Source organism: Vipera berus (genome assembly GCF_964194415.1).
Source record: "Vipera berus genome assembly, chromosome: 1".
In the NCBI taxonomy this organism is placed as follows: Eukaryota; Metazoa; Chordata; class Lepidosauria; order Squamata; family Viperidae; genus Vipera; species Vipera berus.
The window spans coordinates 127,153,796-127,179,078 of record NC_138202.1 but is presented as its reverse complement, the minus strand read 5'-3'; the positions used below and the strand labels follow the sequence as shown (position 1 = coordinate 127,179,078).

General features: G+C 40.4%; 1 protein-coding gene across 1 annotated transcript in view; it reads left to right on the top strand.

Annotated features, from left to right (window-relative positions):
- CNTNAP5 (contactin associated protein family member 5) overlaps nucleotides 1-25,283 on the top strand; it is a gene marked incomplete at both ends in the record, with an annotated part of 429,095 nt that overhangs the window by 197,656 nt on the left and 206,156 nt on the right. Inside the window, 2 exons of the mRNA XM_081335453.1 lie at nucleotides 6,892-7,076; nucleotides 13,313-13,456. Of these exons, the coding sequence (XP_081191579.1) occupies nucleotides 6,892-7,076; nucleotides 13,313-13,456 (329 nt within the window). The remainder of the gene's footprint in view (nucleotides 1-6,891; nucleotides 7,077-13,312; nucleotides 13,457-25,283) is intronic.

Genomic DNA, 25,283 nt, shown 5'->3' with positions numbered 1-25,283 from the left:
CTGTCAAAAATGTTGGGGACCACTGCTCTAAATAACCTGGCAGAACAGCCCAAAGGAAGTTGTTCTTCCAGAGTTTTCCTAGATGCCTTATTAGCAATATACTATCACAATTCTCATCATTTCCCATGGATAGGGAACTATAGCAGTAGCACTTAAAACTTATATGCCACTTCACAGTGCTTTACAGCCCTCTCCAAGTGGTTTAAAGAGTCAGCATATCTGGGTCCTTATTTTACCGACCTTGGAAGGATGGAAAGCTGAGTCCACCTTGAGCCGGTGAGAATCGAACCGCCAAACTGCAGGCAGCCAGCAGGCAGCAGAAGTAGCCTGTAGTGCTACAGTCTAACCACTGTGCCACCACAGCTAAATAGTCTTCCAAATCAGAATATAATATATAAATTCATAGGGATCAGTCATTCTCTCTTTCTCTCTCTCTCTCTCAAACCAATCTATTTTTCAGGATTGTTGCCATGATGTATCAGGAAGAGGAGGAAGCGGATGGAGCATATATCACCCTGGGCTCCTGACTGAACACATCTAACAAGCAAACAAATACTTTTTCTTCTCATTGTAACTTTTTTCAGTGTGAGCACATCATTTGACAATCACATAAAAGCATAACTGGCCTCAGAATTACAGTAAATTTCAGATAATGTATAAAAGCAGGCCTGTTAATCAGTGATACTATTGAATTTGTCAGAGAAGGAATCTTGACAAAGTTGTGTCCTGTTCATCTCTCAGTGTGGTACACTCTGTATTGGCTGAGAGATAAGGCTCAAGGAAATGAGATTTTAGAGTGCAATCTTCCTTTCACTGGGAATTAAGCCATCGTATTCAGTACAAGAAAAGCCACAATGATTGTGCCACTTAGTAAAGATGGCTGCTGCTAAAATTGCATTGCCTGATGTTGTGCTGGAAGTGGCCTAGTTGAAGAGTTTTTAAGCCATTATTCTTGATGTAAGTCTTCCTAGAGAAGTACAATGAGATGATAATGAGAGATATAAGATCATGCTTGGATCCTTTCAATAAATAAATATTAGTTGCCTGCAATTATCTTCAGCAGTTGAGTTTGAGAAGCTCTTATATTCTAGGCTCGGGTGGGCAAATATGCCTATCAACCTATTTTCATATGATCTTAAATGTAATCTGAAAAGCTCTTTGTTAGTTATTTATTCAGGTTTTTGTTAATACCAGTAGATATGCTTCTTGACAGCCCATTGCTCCAAAAAGAGAAAAAAAAGTGTGTCAGAAATAGTGTGAGAGAAAACAAAGTGTACCTGCAAGGGGAAAAAAGGAAGTGTCGGAGAAAGAATATGAATTTACAGTTTTCTTCAACTCTGGCTTAAGCCAATGCTTGTTGCAGCCCCCTTCATCCCTAGAAGAGCATTTCTCAACCTTAACAACATTAAGATGTGTAGACGTAAACTTCCAGAATTCCCGAGGCAGCATTCTGAGATTTGAAGTCCATATATCTTAACGTTGGTGCCCATACCTTTGTTGAGATTTTGTGATGGAGCATATAGAAGAAAAAAAAAAGACTTTCTGTTCTATGTAGCAAATGTTAAATTATTGTGCTTTCTCTGTTTGCTTCACTTTTTCACACTAGGGCAAGAGGAGATGTATATTAAACCTTAGCTTAGCATTACATGGTTTAAACTTGGCCTTTTGTGTTCCTTGCTCTCTTCCTCCTATAGGCAACATCTGCTTTGAGTTTAAATGTAGACATAAATAGGCATGTCATGGAAATCCTCACTACGTTGAGTGAAAGTGTTGTGAATTACATTCAACACATTTAGAAGGTATTATGTGTGACAGCTGTCCTATATCATTGAATATAAGGATTTAGATTTACTAAATATAAAAATACAATCTGAAATCAATTTCCTCTGTATTTTTCATTTATTCTTAGATGTTCAGTGTTTATTTACAATAACTTCCATGCTACCTTAGCTGGACTGATTCTAAGTGATTCGTAAAAAACCCAAATTCTGCAAATATACAACAATCCATCACCATAAACAAATTTTCAACAATACCATCTCTTACTCTCATAAAGATGCTCAGAAGTATCTTGGGAACAGCCAGGTCTTTATAAGCTTCCTAAATGTCACTGGAAAGGCAAAGGGGGATACCAAATTGGAAGTTCACATAGTACTAGTGTTCTACCGTAGGGCAGCAACAAATTTAACTTGCTAATAAATATGCAGCCTCTTTTTGCACCATTAAATTTTCTGGATGGTCTATTCAAGGCCAGTTAGAATGAGTTGCAATAATCTAGTAATCTCACCAGCACTCCTGTTCCAGGAAAAACTGTAACTACTGTATTAGCTAAAGCTGGGCAAAGCCCTTCCTGTCCATGCCCTCCATTGGGGTAATTTTGGAGTGCCAGACATTTACTCTTCTAGCAAGGTCTGTGACTCCAAAATTGCCCCAGTGGAAGGTCAACCTCAACTAGGCCAAAACCTGAAACTATTTTGCAATTGGCCAGCATCTGGATGAACTCTAAATGCTTGCTAAGTTGTCAAAGTGACCTGTTGTTGGTCCTTTAAGTCCATCCTTAACTAATGGGGGCTGGCTTACTCTAAAATGTCACTCTGGGTGGGAACCTGTGGATGCAATACGGGCAGAGGTATGTTGGTGCCTTGCCATCTTTACTTCCAAGGTGCTAGTCATATTTGCTTTTTTGTTTACCCCACACTGACAAAATTTCTCCTGTTATTCAGTCCCCAGAAATCTTCAATATATTATGGAGGACTGATGAACAGGAAGAAACCACTCAACACCAATTGTATCAATCCTCAATACTCCAGAGGTTGACTAGGTACCTGATAAAACTGCTAGTTAGCCTTTCAAGGTTGTCCAGACAAGAAGCATAGCTGCAGCAGATTATTAGCTCTTTCTTTAAGGTTGCATTAACAGGATTTTGCAAGTCTGAAATGATTCCTCTCTTCCTTCAGTTTTCAGTTTCCTGAAAATTAAGGATGGTCCCTTCTGAGATGCTCTTCCTTTGGATTCAAATTTCATTTATAAGACCATTTTCTAGGCTATGGCTCTTCCTCCCATGTCCCAAGATCATTCCCACATACCATTACGCTGCAATAGAAATCATTGGGAAACTCTCCACATGCTTGCTTAATTGCTTGCTTGTTTCTTTATTTGTATCCCACTTTTACTATTTTTTACAAATAACTCAAGGCAGCAGATGTATCCAACACACCTTCCTCCTCCTATTTTCCCCTAAATAACAACCCTATGAGGTAAGTTGGACTGAGAGAGTGACCGGCCCAAGGTCACCCATCTAGCTTTCATTGCTAAGGCAGGACTAGAACTCATAGTCTCCTTCTTTCTAGCCTGGAGTGTTAAGCACTAGACCAAACTGGCTCCTTCGAAAGTTCATTGGATTCTTCTGTCAGCCCTTCAAAATAGACCAAGAAGGACTATTGGGACTTTACTGTTGACAGAACTTTGAAGCCTAACAAAATTTCCCTCTGTCCTTTCTTATACCCTACAGAATCAAGATAGTATTATTTATAATAATAATATAAAGTTGGAAGGGACCTTGGAGGTCATCTAGTCCAACCCCCTGCTCAGGCAGGAAACCCTATACCATTTCAGGCAAATGGCTGTCCAGTCTCTTCTTAAAAACCTCCAGTGTTGGAGCATTCACCACCTCTGGAGGCAGGTTGTTCCACTGGTTAATTGTTCTAACTGTCAGGAAGTTTTTCCTTAGTTCTAGGTTGCTTCTCTCCTTGACTAGTTTCCATCCGTTGCTTCTTGTCCTGCTTTCAGGTGCTTTGGAGAATAGCTTGACTCCCTCTTCTTTGTGGTAGCCCCTGAGATATTGGAACACTGCTATCATGTCACCCCTCACCCTTCTCTTCATTAAACTACACATACCCAATTCCAGCAACCGTTCCCTATATGTTTTAGCCTCCAGCCCCCTAATCATCTTGGTTGCTCTTCTCTGTACCCTTTATAGAGTCTCGACATCTTTTTTACATCGTGGTGATCAAAACTGGATGCAGTATTCCAGGTGTGGCCTTACCAAAGCATTGTAAAGTGGTATTAGTACTTTACTTGATCTTGATTCTATCCCTCTGTTAATGCAGCCTAGCACTGTGTTGGCTTTTTTGGCAGCTGCAGCACACTGCTGGCTCATATTGAAGTGATTGTCTACTAAGACTCCGAGATCCCTCTCACAGTTACTACTATTGAGCAAGGTACCACCTATACTATACCTGTGCATTTGATTTTAAGTCTCTATCTTGGTACTTTCCTAGTTGCTATGTTTACAGCCTCTGAATTAAAAGGTCTTGCACTTCTCCAAAGTTATCTTTGCTTCCCTCTATATCAGGGGTGTCAAACTGCCAGCCCATGGGCTGGATGCATCATAGCAAAACTGTGTTCACCCCATTGCCAGCAATGGCAAAAAGCGTCACGTGACATTGCGAATTTGACACCCCTGCTCTATATTATCAGATGCTGTGGTAGACAATCCTATTTGATTCCTCCTCCCTGATGGACAACTCCATGACAAAGTGCTGATGGAAATGTCCCCCAAAACAAATTACATCTCATCTGTTTCAGTGTGAACATCAGATCTAATGTGTTGTCCCATCTTTGCATTGGGCCCATTAGGACTGGAACAGGCCCATGAGAGTCATGGTAGCTATGAATTCTTGAGTTGCCTCTTGTTGTGATTCAGGGTCAGCCTGTGGGTTCGGCAGTTGGGTCGGACGACTCAGAGGAGGAGGAGGGGGGTGTTGAAGAGCTTGCTGAGGGGATTGGACAGCTTGATGAGAGCCCCCAGCAAGGCCCCTCTCATCTGGTCACGATGCAGACCCAGCTGTGTGAGCCTGACAGCGTGGATGAAGATGACCCACAGCTGGCCCTGTTCAAGGATGCCCGACGCAGGAGGCAGTCAATCAGGAGTAAACAGAGGAAGGCAATGGGGCACCTCGGAAGGAGGCAGAGAGAGGCCACGCCCTGAACTGTATTTAAGGGGAATGTGTGGGAGGGCTGGTTTGCTGAAGGCAACCGCTTGGATAGTTCCTGTTTCTTAAAGCTCCTGTTTCTTGGTTCGTGTCTTGTTTGTTTTTGTAGCAATAAATTTGGCAGGCGTAATTCCAGCCTCTTGCTTTCTTGTAAAAGGGGTTGTCCCTGCCTTTTCTGCAGGGCCGGTAGCAGGCTGGTACAGAACACCTCTGATCCCAACCTCAGCAATGGCAGATTGAATTTGCCCAGAATCAACAGCCTTTTGTGATTTGTGTTTGTTTGCCAATGATTTACTTATTCGATGTGGTAATTTAAATTACATATTGTAATTGTAGGGTCTCTTATTATAGGGTTTCTTTTTATTGTTTTAAAGGAATGGTAGAGAAGAAATATCACAAATATACTTTGTGGTAAACTGGAATAGATGAAAAGTATCACAATGTTTTGAAGGTGAAATGTTTTGGACCCCAAAATATGCCATTACAAATTCATTCTTGATCCCAAAAAGTCCCATTAAAATCTCACTCCAAATAATGCAATTTTGAAATTGTTCGCCCTTGACTGGAAAGCACTTCATCTTTGAAACAAGTCTCATAATTATAGAAGTGAAGTGAAGTGAAATGAAATTAAAGTTCATTGGAAATAGGTCATTCAGATTATCTGATAAAATGAGAATGTTCTCACTTTATCAGATAATCTGAATGGCCTATTTCCAATAAACCAGAGCAGTTCATTCCAATGTGGAATGTTTCCATTCTGAGTTCAAGGTAAGATGTTTCCAGATCATAACGTCTCAACCTCAAAATGTTTTGCACAACTCTAGTGAACTGTGTATTTTATCTTTCTTCGATTGCATTAAAAGTGAAAAATGGATGTGATGTAACCGTGTTTTGTCTTCAGATTTGGTTTGGTTTCCCCAAATATTATCATTTTTGTTTCCATGGTTCACTTTGAAGTTGTCTAGATAACAATCTCATTTAAATTAAAATAAAGCTCATTGGATGTAATGGTTTGAAAAAAGAGGGGTAATTAGATTGCATTACCCCCCGGTTATAATACATCTGATATATTTATTGCTGCAAGTTTTCAATTAATCCAGATGGTGCATTTAAGCATTACAGACTCAATTGCTCTTTAGATCAGGCAATGTAACAATTTTCCTAATATACTTATAAGATATGAATGCCTTAATATTTCAGCACTACATAGAAATCAATCTGCTGGACTAGATTTCCGCTTTTTTTGCCATAGGCTATATTGTGGGCAGATTCAAGATAGAACTGGTAGAATACTTCTTACTGTAGATGTATTTTATCTGGAGCAGAAACCCAGTTAGGGATAGGAGTACTAAATGGAGGAAATTGTCCCTTGTATAGAAGTATATTCAGAAGTAATGTGTATTTTATGTGTTGAATATTGGGATTCATAGGCAGATCCTTCTGCATTAACAACGTTGTGCATTAAATGAAATGAATATGAAAAGATGCTCTCCAATGGAAAAACAAATCAAATGTGAAGGATTTCTTAGGCTAAAAAATAATTGTATAATAATAGCAGGAAAGAAGCCCAGAGATGCCATTCAGTATCCATGAATGAACCCTAGTGCCTCAGTAGTTAAAATGCAGTATTGCAGGCAAACTCTGCCCACAGCCAGGAGTTCGATCGTAATAGGATTCAAGGTTGACACAGCCTTCCCTCCTTCTGAGGACCCAGATTGTTGGGGGAAATTTCCTGATTTTGTAAACCACTTAGAGTGGGTTGTAAAGTACTATGAAGCGGTATATAAGTGCTATTGTTATTGCTATTCATCATTCATTAGATGACATTCATCTTAAGGGTGTGGTGTTAAAACCAAAATTTTGTTCATTTAACTATAATTTCTTACTGTCTCTGCAGGAGATGCCAAGCTTCGTTTTGGCAACAGCCATACCTCAGTCACCTTGGGCAGCCTCCTGGATGACCAACATTGGCACTCAGTTCTCATTGAACGATTCAATAAGCAAGTAAATTTCACAGTGGACAAGTACATGCAACATTTCCGGACTAAGGGAGATTCTGATGACTTGAATATTGATTATGAGGTGTGTCTGGCATTTTATGATAACAAAAGCATTCATTGAGGCTGCAGAGAACTGGACATAATGGCCGAATTGGCTTTATGAGCAATAGAAATATTTCTATTGTCCTCAATACCGTTCTTACAAAATTCACGAATTATTATTTTTTTTATTACCATTTTAAAAGAGGGAGAAAAATCACAATTTACATACAGAAACCATGAAGAGAAGCCATAACATAGATTAAAGCAAACTTTGAGATTTATACTAGGAGTGGAAAAACTTTTTATGGCTGCAGGTTACTGAAAACAGAGAAAAAAGTCGGGGAGCAAAGACCAAGAATACAAAGTGGGAAGACCATGTAACATGTACGGATTGAGCTGAGTTTTTATTATTACATTATTAGTATGGTTTGTTGCACAGTCAACTGGATGTTTAGATTAGATTCATCATCTTTATCTACCTGTTGACTCCTTCCCACGGACCTGGGTGAAGCAGATGATGTTTGATGGTATTAAAGGTATTGTCACAGGATGTAAGTTCTTTCAAGTAAAGCTGCTTTTTGCAATGGACAGTGATTTTGTCAATGCCACTGGTGTTGTTTGTGATGCTACAGATGTTTTGGGATTGCACCCAAGGCACTTATTATTATGAGACTTTATTTTTTTGTTTTGTTTTCAATCTCATATATTTGCAACAAGTGTTTTCAACTTTTGTATATTTTTCTTTCAATTTTCTAATGTTCAGTTTCTTTTTTTAAAAAAGATTTAGCAGCTATATTGAACCAACTTTAGGTCTTTATATACAGTTATACTGTAACTTTATTCAGTTTCTATGCCACAAAATCCCTTTTTACTCATAGTGGCATATTTTGTATGTTTCCCACTTAAAATAGCAAGAATCCATCAGTTTTCAACACTATCATCACCAAAACCCATTGCATAAAATATTTATTGGGGCACTGGAAGAGATACATGGAACCCTGAAGATATAGATTGTCCTATTTTGTCTAAAGCAAGGTTGAGAATTAATAAACATGCAAAGGTTTTAGTGCTACAACTTCCTGCATCAAGTTGGCTGAGGTTTTTGGAACGTATAGTTTAGCTTAAAAAGAGAGGTCTCAGATTCCCTAAAAATTACAGTTATTATTGTAATCACTCTATTAAATAAACAACAAGTAGCATGTTATAAATAGCTATGTTGTAACTGTTATATTTCAGTATAAGTGAAAAGCATAGTGCAACCAGAAAAAAGCCATATAAAGTGTTTTTGTTAAATATATGAAAATACAACTCACAAGAATATGAGTAAATATACCGTATATGGGGAATTCTGCAAATTGAAGTCCACACATTTAAAGTTTCTGAGGTTGAGAAACGCTCATGTAGATGGTAGAGCTGAGGTACTTTCTGATATTTTTTTTTATATCATTTATTTATTTGTTTCTCTAACCCAGTCATTTCATGCATTATAGCATGGTCCCAAAAGGGAGACTTGCTTTCCTTAACTTCATCTTTGCCTATTCCACATTTTCTCCAAGCTGACTACTTACTATAATTATATCATTTGTCCCCCTATGTTTCTATGATGATTCTCAGTGATCCAGGTCATGATTGTCTCAAAGGTGCTTTTTCAGAAGGCAACTGGACTTCTTCAGAACTGAAGAAGGTTCTTGGATGAAAAACAAAACATCTTCAAGGAAAAACAAAGTCCAGTTGCCTTCTGAAAAAGCACCTTTAGTCCTCCGATGTTCTTTGCCTCCTTTGTGATTATGGGAATAGCATGCTTGCTTTTAGCTTTGAATGCCATGGATGGAAATTTCCAAGGGAAGATATTTCTGTTGCAGAAATTTAGAGATCTAAAATAACTTCTTAAAACTCTAGTTGTCCAAGTGTGAAGTGTGTAGAAAAAAGAGTAATTCAAGTATTTAAAAATGAGATGAAAAATTTCTCTGGCATAGACATTCCATGTATACCTACTTGAATGTCCTGGAACTTAGACCCCAATTTAAATTGGATCTCATTGTTAGGCTTAGAAGGCCACCCTTGTCTATTGATGCTTAAGAAGTCTCACATGGATATTTTAATTAGTTTGGAGGAAGATATTTATACCACAGAAATAATAGGTTTCTCTTCACTGAAGCAAAGAGGTAAATGTAATTTGCCTCCACAAAACAAAGTTGCTTTGCTTTGAACTGTTTGGGGACATCAAGCACTAGCTGTTGATGACCTCAAGGCTGTGCAACTACAGTACATGTTGCAGTAGTCAAGTCTGGTGGTTTTGGAGCCGTATGCAGTGAAGCTGCCCAGCATGGAAGAATTTTGATGTGCTTTAAAAGGGCTCCAGACTCTGACTTTGGCACATACTGCAAGTAGCCCCACATTCCCCATAAAACCTAACTGAAAACATTGTGGCCAATAGTGCATCTCAAAGTCTTCTCCTGCAAGGTGAATTGGGGGGGGGGTGTTTAAGAGGAGATGTAAAGCAGAGCAATGCCTTTCAGAGCAAAAGAAATGTGTTGCTGCCTTAAACAGAATGACGGTGATTCTTCATCAAAATGAATCACCCCTTCAGGGATTTCTACAGCCTTTCTCTCATACCTTAAAATTTTCAGAGCAGCATGTGAAATCAATGGGAGAAGAATACTTGGTTATATCTGCTGAGTTACTGACAATGTATTAAACTGAATGAGCTATCAGTCATATAATGCATTTGTGTTAGGACATTAATATTATGATCTAGTCCCAAAGTGATTTGGGATGAAACTGAGTCGAGAGAGTACTGGAAAGAGCAGTTTAGAGATTTTTATGAGGATAATAGTAATATGTCAGAGAACAGAACTGAAATGAATGCTGCAAATGTTAGTCTGCAAGAAAAAAAAATGATGAAAGGGAAGGCATAAATGCTATGAGAATGTTGAAAAATTGTGAGGCTTCATGGGAAGATGATATCCGCTTCAGAACTGTTAAAATATGGATGCAGTTTGCTTGTAGAAAATGACTGTGTGACTTATTTAATATGTATATGAAGGCAGATATTAGGGAGCAACTGTTCCACTTGGAAGGAGGGCTTAAGCAGATAATTAGTATGGACTTGTTACGTAAACATAAGAGGACTATGTCTGACCCATCCTGAATGCTTTTGAGCCTTATCTAGGTTTTCTTTCACTGGTGAAAGCTGCCAGTCTGGGGAGATTCCTATGGAATAGGCATAGAACAATGAAGTAGCTAGTCTGAAACTCTACATGTATGGGTCTGGTTGTTCACGCCTCACAGCAGCATCTCTATCTAGCAATAAGAAGAATGCTATTATTGTTCTGTTGTACAAAGGAAAGATAGCGTGAATGAGTGCAAAAACCGCAGGGGGTACTTTTAGATTGTTGAGTGTACTTAGGCAGATGTTTGGCAGATTTCTGACTGAAAGACTAAAAGAGGTGTCTGAATAAAATTTGGGAGAATGCAATTTCATGCCAGACAGGGAAGGGTGGACCACAGAGTTTTTCTCTTCAGTGAAACACTAAGAAATGTATGAGTATGAGAAGGGAAGTTTACCATATGACTTGGAGAAAATAATAAAATTGAAAAGACTTGAAGTATGGGTTTTTTTGTGAATATAGAAATGGAAGTTGATTGTGAAATATGACAAAGGTGTACAAAAGAAGTAAAGAGGGAAAGTTTATAAGATTTGCCATGAAGGTTACATAGATTTTATGATGTAACGAAGAGTGTTGATCTGAATATGAATATAGTAAAGACCCTAGTAGTTGTGTTTGATGGGAAAATGAAGTAAACAGTGCAAACTTTTACATAAAAGGCAAAAAAACAACAACAACCACAGCCTAGCATGAATGGTTGTTTGTTTATCTGTGTGAAATGATTACTAAAGATGGAAAGATGGTTGAAGAATTTTGTAAAATAAACAAAGAATGGGAGGAAGATAGTGGGTATCATGCAATCTTTTAGAAGGAATGAAAATCATTGAATATTAAGGTATGTTTCTGCTCACTTAGTTACATGGAAATGAGGCTGAGCATGTCAAAGAAACTCAAACTGAATGCATTGGGAATGGGTAAAATAAGCAAAGATAGGGTCAAGAATGAATAGCTGCTGAATAAATGTGGATTTATAGACCAGAAGAGGGTGAGCACCCATATAGGGGGGCAGGTTATTTGAAGGACTGTCTTTTCCATGTTGTATCTACCTGACTTCCAGAGCAGGGAGGCAAAGTGTTTTAAGGGTCCCTTCTATTAAGGAGGGACCAAAAAGAAAAGCTTTCTCTGTGGTAGCAGCATCCCTGCATCGATAAGTTGGTTCCCTATTTAATACTCTTGCAAAAGGTCCTGAAGATATGGTTTTGCCAGTGGACCTGGGGACCCTAGGATGATTTGGAGCAGGTTTATCTGAATGTTGTCACTTGGTGGGATGGAGGGAGGGAAAGGTTTGTTGAATTTTGTATTTGAGGTTTTACTTTTTGGAGTTTGCTGCCTGGAGTCAGTTGGTCAGCTATATAAATGTTCTAAGTAAATAAATAATGAAGTGGTGCAGAGTAGAAATAGGTTGATCAATTCCCCATCTCACTGATATTACATAGAACTAATATTCTCATGCAGCTGTAATAGTTGTACTGGTCTAGAGCTAGTAACTTCCCCAGCAATTATCATAATAAGTTGGCTGGGGTATGATAGAATATGACACATTGCAGCTGAACCAGCAATCCTCTCCTCCAGGCTATTGGCTTGTCTCCATGTGCTGGCAGTGCACAGTCAGATGACTTGATCAGCTATGCATTAGCCTTTGATTTCTAGGCTTCCCAAATGCGGTAAAGAAGGATGTTCCCTTTCCACACTTCCATGGCTGTGGAAGTTGAAAGCGGAAGCATCCAGAGATGGGAGTGTTTTCAGAGGCTTCTTCAGACGACCATCTTGATTGTGGTGGAAGAAGGGACAATTAACTCTCTAGCAAGGGGACTGAACAACATGGAATGAGTTATTAGACCAGGATATTTGCTGAATTTCAAATAATACAGGCCTGCCCAAGGCTAAAACTATTGCCTTATTGAGGTTAATTCATTTGGTTAATTAGGAGGGTTTTTGAACCTGTGTAACACATTGCCTGGCCCATCCCCATGACCCAGTTAAATACATCTTATGATCCCTTCTTTAGAAGGCTAAATTAAGAAAGGCTACAATAAAACAACACTTATCAATTGTAACAATTTAATCATGAAACCTAATGTAAAATATATAAATCTCACAATTATGATTGGTCAATTTATGTTTAATGATTACCTATTTTAACCTGGAGGCTTAAGTGGGTCCACTGTACCCTAACTAATATTATTGCCTATTGAAAGTTTATCATAGTACACTTAAGGGATTAAAGCTGTAACTAAGGAAAATAAAAGGATTGGTTAGGTAATTAAAAGTGGAGCAGTGGGCTAATGGCTCCTTAAGTAACACCAGCTGCCTGCAATTAGTGCAGGTTCGCAGGTTCGCATCCCACCAGGGTCAAGGTTGACTCAGCCTTCCATCCTTCCGAGGTAGGTAAAATGAGGACCCAGATTGTTGGGGGTAATAAGCTGACTTTGTAATAATGCCGCTTGGGGGGTGTATGAAAGCCCTAATAAGCAGGCATATACATAGAATGAAGGCTACTGCTAAGCTTGTAAGCCGCCCTGAGTCTTCGGAGAAGGGCGGGATATAAATGGAATTAAAATAAATAAATAAAAAATAAATAATTGATCACCACAGGAAGTGTTTTTTTTTCTCCAATAGTGCAGCAGAATAATTGATATTGACTGTAAACTTTTAATTTTATTTTCTGTAAGTCCAGACTGGAGGACAAAATAAGAAAGAGCAAAAGTAGCAAGTAATAATGAGTTCCAGAATGAGAATGGATCTTTAAATCTAATTCACCCTGCCAGTAATTTGGAACCTAAAATTATATTGCTGTACAAAAACCTATTATTGCACCACAGTGCTATTTGGAAGAAAGTTTTGATGGTTCTTTTCCATATGAAATTGGAATTAATGTCGATTTCAGACAATTTCAGCTTTTGACCCTGGAACTACCTTAGTCAATCCAATGGATAACCTATGGCAAAAGAAAAAAACAGAGAGAGACTAAAATATAATTATTAATTTGATCTTTATGGATTGTCCTCCTGCTAGGCATTCTTTCATTAACACCTAGAAAATGATCTTTTGTCAAAAACATACAGCTGTTGGAGCATTAAAATTTGAATCTGTTCTTGTCTCAAAGCTCAGTTTTGGAGGAATACCAGTCCCAGGAAAACCAGGAACCTTCCTGAAGAAAAATTTCCATGGCTGTATTGAGAACCTATATTACAACGGAGTCAATATCATTGACCTAGCCAAAAGACGGAAACCACAGATCCACACAGTGGTAAGAACTTAAGGCACCTTTTTTTAGGGGAGGGCGGGTGTTTTGACTTTTCATTTTCCTGAAATTGTTCTTATTGACAGATTTGCTCACCCCATGAAGCAAAAGTTTCTTAGGTAAGAAAAGATATTTCTTTCTTCCAAAAAAGGTTTTCTTAAAGACTGAGATAGGCCAAACAGTGAATTAAAAAAGAACACAAGAATGCATTTGAAAGTTCTAGCAATCTGGCTTTAAATATGCTTTTTGAAGGAAATTTAGAAAAGCTGGCAGCTAAAGGAAATATAAGAAGCACTGTGTTTACTGGCAGTACAATAAATATATATATATAAAATGAGACTATGGAGCATGTTTTGAATATGTGTATTCAGTTTTTGTTTGCTAGCCCAGGCCCACATCCTGTGGAATTGGGGGCATCTGCAAAAGGGATGGGAAATCAGAAAAATCAAGATGCTGATTGTGATTATGTAATCAAAGTCCTGTTCCATGTGTCATCAGGTACACATCTGAAAGGTTCAAGTTCTCCAGCAAATCAAAAAGAGCCAGCAGGCCATCTATAGTTTACAATGCCAGGGCTGTAACAGCCAATATGTAGCACAAACAGGCAGAAGATGAGCAAAGTGCATTCATGAACACCAAACAGCAGTCAAAAAACATAATAAAAATTCCTTAATCCCACAACACATAGAAAGATTCAACCACAAATTCTACTGGGAAACTATTAACATCTTAGACCCGTGGTGGGAAACCTATGGCACGTGTGCCACAGGTGGCACGCAGAGCCCTCTCTGTGGGCACCCGCACCATCGCCCCAGTCCTTGGCCTTCAGCTGGGTTTTATAAAACCTTTTTGCTTTAGGCCTCCACCAGCATGTGCAAAAAGAGAAAAAATCAATCAATTAATTTCAACTTCTCACGGGGGAAAAAAAGATCTCGCAAAGTTGGAATTGATTGATTGAACTTTTTAGTCCCACCCAGTCTGCCGTTACCACCGCAGCCACACCCACCCAATGGGCCACACCCACCCAATGGGCCATGCCCACCCAGCACCCAATGATACATAAGTGGGTTTTGGGTTGCAGTTTGGGCACTCAGTCTCTAAAAGGTTCGCCATCACTGTCTTAGACCAAGCCAAGTCAAAATAATAGGTAATTCCTGAAAGCTGGGCATTCAGACAAATCAGCCATCAACAGACTCAGAGATACAGTAAATCACATTTACACATCATTCAAAAGAGACAATAAAAACCTAGGAAGGAAGGAAACAAACAAGAAATAGAATAATTCCCTCTAGCAGCTTACTTTCAGACAAACAGGGATCAATATCAGAGAAACAATCAGGCAGAAAACAATACACTGATCAAGGAAGAAACCACACACCCACCAAAATTGGCAGGACAAGTTAATATATATAAATGGGCAGCTAGTAGGCACCTAAACCCTCACTTATTCACACTAATGGCATTACCTCATTGGGTAATACAATATCTGCAAGCAAACAACCAAATTCAACTCCACAGTTCAGCCTTACTACAGATATTCTCTTCCATTGAAACTGTTCCACTGTTGCTCGTGTTTTACCATCAAGAATTTTTTTCCCTTATATTTAAATGAAATGTAGAAAGGTATAAGTATTATTTCTGGTCATGAAAAATGTTCTTGATCATCTTTCCTGTAGTTTTCTTTTATGTAGTTGAACATCACTATCATGTCTCCTTTCCGTCTCCTTTGCTCCTTGCTGATTATTTTGGTTATTGCTTTATCCTTCTTCTCCCTCCTTGTTTTGCATGTACTACAAAACCTTTCTACCATTTTAGTAGCAAATACAAAAACCATTTCCTTCAGCAATAATTAGTTATACTGTCATGATTACAGGTACACGTTTTCATGATTCTGTTTTGTCGGTTTCTCAAAAATATATCCCTCAAAACTAAAGAAAAATACCCGATGAGACACAAAAGCCTAGACTTTTCTGTGGTGTTGAAACACATGCAAAATGAAAACACTTCTGTAGGAAGTGAAAGAGTATTCTGACCATGAATAGTTTTCAGTGCTTTGCTTCTTATCCTCAGCCTCCAGTGCAAAGCCACCTACATGGTATTGAAAGCATAACGGCCCCACACTATGATTTTTATGGAAGGAAAAGTCTGCACTGTATACATGGAGGCATTTTTAAGCACCTGGAATAGAAGGTTATTTACTACCATTTCTATTGTCATTTTAAGTGAAATAAAGCTTTTAGTTCTTCCCTTCTCTTTTTTTCTTGCAATAGACGTTTTGGTAAAGGAAAATAAATGAAATATCCATCAGTGTGTTGGATGTGCTGTGTTAAACTATCCCTCACAATCTGTTTAATCTGCTTCCAATGTTTTATTTTGTATTCACTGAAGGCAAGACAATACCATTGTCCAAAAAGTTTCCCCATTTATTATAATTTTCTCTATATCATATTGTTGATCAGGCCAGAAAAAGCATGTGCACTTTGAAAAATAACATCCTATATCAAAGTTTGAAATGTCTGATACTCACACAGCACTATTTTTGCTACCTCACTAAATATATAAACCATTTATTCACTCCTTTCCAAATTGCATAACTTAGGAAATGATGGACTGAAACTAAATGGCTAGTGATGGGGCACTAGTCAAAGGGAATTCTGCCATTCTAAACTCCATTTTTGCCTCAGCTTGTTCAGTGGAAAATTACAATGTTTCTGCCTCTCCATTTTCTCATTTTTATACATGATCTTACCTTTAGCTGCTTGCAGTAGAAGGCAAGTTATGTTGGCGTTTAAATATCCCCCAGGATTGGTTTGTTTCAGGGCTTTTTGAAATTAGGAAGGTAGGAGGGTGTATCTGATCTTAACTTCCCTCAAGATAGGACCTCTGAATGGGGAGTTATACAATCTTAGAAATTGCTGGACTGGTTATTCTGTACATTGATTGAAATTCAAGTTAACTGTTTTTCTATTTCCTTTGAAAGTCTGCCTTCCCTTCACCCTTCTCCCAGGCAGGGATTTTAGACATTGTAGCTCATTGGTTTTGTGACTGAATGCGAAGAGCTTCTCCAAGTAACACACTGCAGAGTCATATCTACCATAACTTAATATATCTCATAATCCTCCTTTTTTCTCCTTAAATAAAGGAGAAAATTGGAAATTCATTATGCTTTATATTGCCATTATATCATGTCTAAGGATTGGTTGATAGTTGCAATAATCCCAATCAAATTCTAGTAGGGCTACAGCAGGTAAGTATTAAAGTCCCAAGTCATGATTATTTTTTAAACTGTTATAATGTCTTATAATTCTTAGTGTTTCTTATGTATTTATACCTTGCTGGCTTAACTATTTATAGCAAAGAAATTATAAAACTATTTTAATTTTATAGTTGTTTTTTCATGGTTTTATATTTTAGATGTCATAATTCCATGATAATTTTTACTTTATTTTATTAATACCATATTTGGTTCCTTCTGTTTTTATTTTGGAGTGATATTTGTTTTATGCTGGTCTATGACTAAAATAAAACCAGATATATGATTAGGATTGAACTGGTATGTATGCTTTATGTTCTTTCATCTAAGAGGGCTGCAAAAGACATGATCTTCCAAAGCTTTTCTCCACATATCTTCTTAGTTTTCTTCTTGGGGATTATAGTGCACAGTTTCAGCATGTTGTGAGTTTTAACACATTGAAATATTATTTGGAATTACAGAAAGCTTTGCCCACTTTTGCTATACACTTAACAAGTAATTATCTATAATGAACAGTCAGCAGTAGAGAAGACCCATCATACTCATACAGGTGGTCCTTGATTTATGACTTTGATGTAGCCTGCCCATCACAATCTTAAGCCATGTAAAATGTAGTTGGCCACATGACCAACCACATTTTACAGTCTTTTTGTGGTGGTCATTAAGGGAATTTATCCTTGCATGTTGATTATTCAAAGAAATAAAATGCTCTGAACACTGGCTGTGTGAGGATTTGTTTTGGAGATTCAAATCAAAGGCAATTCAGTCACATTGGTCTTTTGATCAAATCAGTGGAACAAAGTGAATCAAATTGATTGGATAATTTAATTGCCTTTGAGCATAATAGAATTTATAATTTGAATTGCGTCAACATGATTAGGTGATTAAAATCAATAACAAAGATAGAATAATTCCAAATCTAATTCCATTTTGAATTGGAATGATTTGACAGTTATAAATTGGTCAGAGGTAACTTGCCCAGACTTTTTGAAAAAGTGTAAAATCGCTTAACCTCCAGGAGAGATTTAGAATGAGTCCTTTCTTTTAAAAGACACCAAAAGCTCCAATATTCCATTTTATGGAGGTGGTGGATGAGCTGAAATTAGAGCATTTGGTAAGAGATTAATACAGGGCATTTCTGCTGCCCATCTAAAGGTCATGGTAGGTTTGTTTTTGTTTTTCAGAAAGCTTTTCCAAATAGATTAATAGTATTCTTTTTATTCTCTGCTTTTATTGCTAGCTTTAGGTATTGCTTCCATTTTATATCATCTGTTGTTTTGGTTTGTTTCTTTACACTGTTATATATTTGTATTTACAATTATATATTTGTATTTTTACTCTTTTTTGAAGACTGCTTTAAGAGAAGTAGGAATAAATGGCCTTTTGAAAGTCTCCATCAAAATGTGGACATAAATGGGACTTGTGAGTTCAGGTCCCATCTTAGCCATGAAAGGTGGCTGGGTGACTTTGGGCTAGTCACTCTCTCTCAGCCCAACTCACCTCTCAGGCCTGCTATTATGGGGAAAATAGGAGGAGGAAGGTGTGTTTGATATGTTTATCGCCATAAGTTATTTGTAAGAATAGTAAAGGTTGGATATGAATTCAATAAATAAATACATAAATATGTGGAGATTTTCTCTGAATTTCTCCAGAAGGACATGATACCTTCTCTTGAGGTTAATTAAAGGATTGAAAGAGATTGAACCTATGGACTACTGGAGATAATTAATGAAAGGCAATAAATATGTCCCTTGGAAAACTCATAATAAAGTAAATGTGATAGATGATAGAGAGAGAGAGAGAGAGAGAGAGAGAGAGAGAGAGAGAGAGAGAGAGAGAGAGAGAGAGAGATAATAGAGTTTTATCAAGTTGATAGAAAAATGCAAAACTTGATTTTTAACATAAATTGCTACTAATTACTTTTTAATTTACTTTGAATCAGCAGTAAAACTTAAATAACTATTGCCATTTATTTATTTAGGGGAAATATGGAAGTTCATCTTATATATAATTACACTGGGCGACTCACATCATAACAATAAAACATAAAGGATATGCTATTACAAAAACAATAAAAACCTATACCTCAAGTTATTAAAGTACTTGATTTTATGACCTTTTTTGTCATGATTCTTAAGTGACCCACTTCAATCGTTAGTGAATCATGTGGTCCTTAAGCAAATCCAGCTGCTTCCCCCCCCAACTTTCTTTGTCAGAAGCTGGCTGAGAAAGTCGCAAATGGTGATCATATGACCCAAGGATGCTGCAACTGTCATAAATACATTCCATAGTCTGGGCATATATGTTTAACAAATAATAATAATAATAATAATAATAATAATAATAATAATAATAATAATAATAATAATAATAATAATAATGATGATGATGATGATGATGATGATGATGATGATGATGATGATGTTGGAAGGGACCTTGGAGGTCATCTAGAGTCCAACCCCCTGCTCAGGCAGAAAACCCTATACCATTTCAGACAAATGGCTGTCCAGTCTCTTCTAAAAACTTCCAGTGTTGGAGCATTCACTGCTTCTGGAGGCAGGTTGTTCCACTGGTTAATTGTTCTAACTGTCAGGAAGTTTCTCCTTAGTTCTAGGTTGCTTCTCTCCTTGATCAGTTTCCATTAGTTTCAAGGTTGACTCAGCCTTCCATCCTTCCGAGGTAGGTAAAATGAGGACCCAGATTGTTGGGGGCAATTAAGCTGACTTTGTAATAATGCTGCTTGGGGTGTGTGTGAAAGCCCTAATAAGCAGGCATATACATAGAATGAAGGCTACTGCTAAGCTTGTAAGCCGCCCTGAGTCTTCAGAGAAGGGCGGGATATAAATGGAATTAAAATAAAATAAATAAATAAATCCATTGCTTCTTGTCCTGCCTTCAGATGCTTTGGAGAATAGCTTGACTCCCTCTTCTTTGTGGCAGCCCCTGAGATATTGGAACACTGCTATCACCTCACCCCTCACTCTTCTCTTCGTTAAACTAGACACAACCAATTCCAGCAGCCGTTCCTTATATGTTTTAGCCTCCAGTCCCCTAATCTTCTAGATGCTTGAATCTTGAAATTTGTTTCATTGTTGATTTTTAAATAGCATTTTGTTCGGCTAAAATTATATTTAATTGTTTAATTTCGACTGACCATTAAAATATGGAGAACTTCAACTGCTGATAAAATAAAAAAGCACAATGAAAGAGACTTTTGTTTTTCTCTATGAGCCTATCTCTCATGTGATCTGTGTTGTTATACAGCTGAGTAAAATGTGGAAGTAACCCACTGCAATAACTATCACTGTTGAATGATAGTCAGGTCAGTTATTCACTTGAATGGGAATTCTTAACATATTACCTTAGTGAAAAGCAGTGAACCTCAGATCTTGATTGATTATGCTCACAATTCTGAGATGCTGTTCAGTAATTTTTATTTTCATACCCTCATTATTCCCAGGGTAAATCAGATGCATATATGATGGTATGTCGAGCTTGCACAATGGGTGGTAGGAAGAGGGGGAATTCTGGCTAGAAAAAAAAGAATAACTTTTTAACAATTACTATGCACATACAAACATATTCCAGATTCATTAGGAAGTAGCACAAAAGACTAATGCATAACATTATATATGTACTGAGATGGTTCCGTATACTTTGATGTCTTGGTAGACAGTTTAATTATTGGTCATTCGCTTGGATAATTAAGAAGTGTTCCATAGCCTGAATATTCTGCATGTTTTATTTTTAGAAAATGGGGCAAACAGCTAGGCCATTAAATTATTATTGGCCTATTCTACATTAACAGAATTAGTTGAAAATCAGATTAAAAGTTCTAAATAAGTAAAATATTCCATACCACTTCAAACTGCGAGCAGGAATCAGGCTTTTAAATGTCATGTATAATAAAAAATCTTGTAGGGCAAGAAAACTACAAAAAAAAGTGACTTGCTTTACAGTACATCTTCATAACTTTGATATGCTAGCTTGTTACATGGAAACTTTTTTTTTCTAAAGGCAAACATTAAAAAATGGCATATTATACTTAAAATTCAGTTAATATTCTAATGTACCATAAACAGCTGTCGCTGTTTGGCCATGATTCCAAAAGCTGTTTCATGTGTATCCATGGTTTACAAATCCTGTGGGGATTTGAATGTTATATTTATTTATTTATTTTATTTATTTGTATCCTACCATTTTGTTATTTTCTATAAATAACTCAAGGTAGTGAAATATATCCGCCACAGCCACTTCCCCCTCCTATTTTCCCCACAACAACAAGGCTGTGAGGCAGGTTGGATTGAGAGAGAGTGACTGGCCCAAAGTCACCCAGCTGGCTTAGGTGGGACTAGGGGTGGGACTAGAGCCGACAGTCTCCTACACCATTATTTCAATGTCACATTATATCCCTTCAGTTAAAAAAAAAGTCATTAGCTAGATAGGCATGCATGCATAAAGAACCAAGTACCATTTCCTTGGTTGGGTATTGTGTTATCAGCAAAGAAAAAGGGGGATGTGGTGGCACAGAGGCTTAATGAGGCTGGAACTGCCAGCCAGAAATGATCTGCACTCTGGCGGTTCAAGCCTGGCTCCGTGAGATGGAGTGAGCTCTCATCACTTGATCCCTAGCACCTGCCCACTGAGCAGTTCAAAAGCAGGCAATATTGCAAATATTATAAACGGATACCACTTCAGTGGGAAAAAATGCCTAGCTGTGTTCATATGGAGTTTGAGAGTTTTGAGAGCCTGACTAAGAACTCGTTGGAGCCGGGCGGAGGATTTTGGAGGCCTGTGCTCCGCCGACCAGCTGATTGTCGGCCCCTGATGGAGTCTGCGGATCCTGGTGGTGTTCTGAAGCCTGCGGAGCCCGGGACAACTTTCTAGAACTTGGTGGTGTTCCGGAGCGCCTTTCAGCTGCTTGGGAGAGCCGCGTGCTGACTGACTAACTATGAATCGCGGCTTGGAGCAGCGTTGGCGTAGAAGTGTTGAAGTGGTGGAGATATTGCCTGGTTGGTGTTTGAGATGGCTGGCGGCGAGGAGAGTGGAGTACCGCGGCCTCTCTGGTATGGCGACCTGGCCTGGTGGGGGAATGCGGACGCTGATGCCTCGGGCGTTAATGAGACACAATTTTAACCTCTGCGCCGCCAGAATTTGTTTCCCTTCCTGGCTGACTATCATCTGGTCCTTTTACAACATGACATTGAACTGTAACCGGAGTTCTCCTACCATTCTACAGTTGTTGAGAGTGTGGTGGCGCATCAGCTCCCTCTGGTCCTGGATGAAGCGGATTATCTAGACCCGTACCAATCGGGTTTCAGGCCCGGGCACAGCACGGAGACGGCATTGGTCGCGCTGGTGAATGATCTCTGGAGGGCTCGGGACAGGGGATATTCCTCTGTTCTAGTCCTATTAGACCTCTCGGCGGCTTTCGATACCATCGACCATGGTATCTTGCTGCGGCGTCTCAGGGGATTGGGAGTGGGAGGCACAGTTTTACAGTGGTTCTCCTCCTATCTCCGGGGACGTTCGCAGTCGGTGTTGGCAGGAGGGCAGAGGTCGACCGCGAGGTCTCTCATTTGTGGAGTTCCTCAGGGGTCGGTCCTCTCGCCTCTCCTGTTCAACATCTACATGAAACCGCTGGGTGAGATCATTCGTGGCTTTGGAGTTGGGTATCATCAGTACGCTGATGATACCCAACTTTTCCTTTCGACCCCAAACCACCCCAGTGATGCCCTCAACGTGATGTCCCGGTGCCTGGAGGCGGTTCGGGTCTGGATGGGGAGGAACAGACTCCAGCTCAACCCCGACAAGACTGAGTGGCTCTGCATACCTTCATCCCGGGTTTATTCGGATGTTCCACCTCTGGCTATGGGGGGTGAACTATTACCCCCCGTAGATAGGGCTCGCAACTTGGGAGTCCTCCTAGATTCACGGCTCACCCTGGAAGACCATATAGGAGCTGTGACTAGGGGGGCCTTCGCCCAGGTTCGCCTGGTGCGCCAGTTGCGGCCCTATCTTAGCCGGGATGATTTGTGCACGGTCACTCATGCGCTCGTGTCCTCTCGTCTAGACTACTGCAACGCTCTCTACATGGGGCTGCCCTTGAGGACCACCCGGAAGCTCCAACTGGTACAGAATGCAGCCGCGAGAGTTGTGTTGGGAGTCTCCCGATACTCCCACGTTACACCGCTGCTCCGTGAGCTGCATTGGTTGCCAGTTGTCTTCCGGGTGAGATTCAAGGTACTGGTAACAGTGTTTAAAGCCCTTCATGGCATGGGGCCGGAGTACCTTAGGGAACATCTGCTGCCGGCATCAAGCTCCCTGCGCCCTGTGCGTTCCCACAGAGAGGGCCTCCTCAGGGTGCCACCGATCAGAGAATGTCGATTGGTGGTCCCCAGGGGGAGATCCTTCTCTGTGGGCGCTCCGGAGCTGTGGAATCAGCTACCGGTAGAGCTCCGGATGGCGCCCGATCTTCGCTCCTTTCGTCGCGATCTCAAGACGTTTCTGTTTGTTCAAGCCGGCCTAGCCTGATGGGGATTGGTGGGGTTTTTAGTCTTGTGTTTTAATTTTAACTTGGTGTTTTAGAACTTGATTCCAACTGTTTTAATATGGGCAATTATTTAATCTTGTTTTAACGTTTGTATTTAGTATTTTATTCTGCCCTGTGAACCGCCCTGAGTCCTCAGGGAGAAGGGCGGTATATAAATATTATTAAATTAAATTAAATTAAATTAATTCTGTACCTCTACAGGCTTATTAGCCCTGATGTATCTCGCTGACTCTTTTGCTCTAATTCCCTCCTCTCTCCTCCCCTCCCCTATAATTTTGGAAGGTCCGGGGTACAACCACTGTGGGAGAGTGGTTGAGATTCTACATCTGCTGCCCCCAGAGGTGAGAGCTCTGGGTGGTATTGCTTCCCCCCCCGGTTGTATGTACCAGGCTGCTCCCCGGCCCTGACCGCCGTGAGAGGGCGGGATTCGATCTGTTCCGGGGTTTCCCAGCTCTAGTGGCAGTGGAGCTGGGCTGGCGCTCTGGTCATTTGCCTTCGATTTATTTTGAGATCCTCCCGTATCGATCTGGTCTGCCTTGCTGCCTTGTGTCAGACTTAATTAATAACCATCATGCGTCTGACTTATCCTAGCACGGTTTTACTCGCTCTCAGGGCGGCCCCCCCATCCTGGGAGCGACCCACCTTACTTTTTACACCTCCTCTTGATGAAGGGCCCGACTGTTGGGACCCTGAGAGATGGCTGGGCACGGGTAGGGGCCTCCGATATAAATCAATTAAGAGGCCCCTGGTTAGTTTTTTGGCTAAATTTTTTAGGAGGTTAGGGAGGGGGGTGGGAACTTCTTTTGGTTGTTCGGATATGGGGGGTAGTCCAACAACCGTTGTTCAGGCCAGGTCCGAGATTGATCGCGGGGGGGAGGAGCGGGGGTCGGTTGCCCCCGGGGCTCCAGGGCAAGTCGTGGGATTACCTATTCCCACGACGTTAGGGAATGGCAGCAGGTGCAGGAACAGAGGGCCGTATCGATCTCAGGGAAGGCCTCTCCGCTGCTTACAAGCGGTGAGGCACTCCGACCCTCTTGTTCCGCCCCGAGGTCCCGGGAGTGAGGATGTGCAGCCTCCTGAGCTCCGGCTGGTGTACTTGAATGCCAGGTCTGTCGCTAATAAGGCTCCTCTCGTCCGCGACTTGGTCGAGGGTGAGCAGGCGGACCTGGCTTGCATCACGGAGACTTGGTTGGGCCCAGAGGGCGGGGTTCCTCTGGTTGATCTTTGCCCACCAGGTTTCCGGGTGCTACACCGGCCTCGGGCTCAGGGTAGGGGTGGGGGAGTGGCTGTTGTTATGAGGGAGACCTTGTGTCCGCGGGAGGCCACCGTTCCTCAGTCGGGTGTGAGTGTCTCTTTTTGAGATGCGGCCCTGGTGCGCAGTTGGGCTTGCTGCTGGTGTACCTTTCGCCTAGTCACGTAGCAGCAGCCCTGCCTGAGCTTCTCGATGTCCTCTCTGGGTTGGTGGTTGAGTTCCCGAAACTTATGCTTTTGGGGGACTTCAATCTGCCATCTCTGGGAGGGTCATCTGAGTTGGCTCGGGAGTTCATGGCTTCCATGACGGCCATGGACCTGACGCAAGTAATTTCGGGACCGACTCATGAGGGAGGCCACACCCTTGACCTAGTTTTCTTATCTGGACGGTGGTTAGATGATCTTGGTGGGGGCTCCCCAATTGTTATGCCCCTGTCATGGACCGATCATCATCTCCTGCGGCTGGTCTTCCGTTTTGCTACCCCCCGCCGTGGGTGTATGGAACCTGTTAGATGGTACCGCCCCAGACGCCTAATTGATCCCGAGAGGTTTCAGGCAGCGCTGGGGTCCCCACCTGCCTCCTTTGCTCACAGCTCGGCAGATGCCTTAGTGGAAGCCTGGGAAAGGGCAGCCACTGAGGCTCTTGACCGAGTTGTACCCTTGCGGCCCCTGACCCGGTGCAGATCCCGTCGAGCTCCATGGTTTTCCGTGGAGCTCCGGGAGATGAAGCGTCGGAGACGGGGCCTAGAGAGCGGTTGGAGGTCCAGCCGATCCGA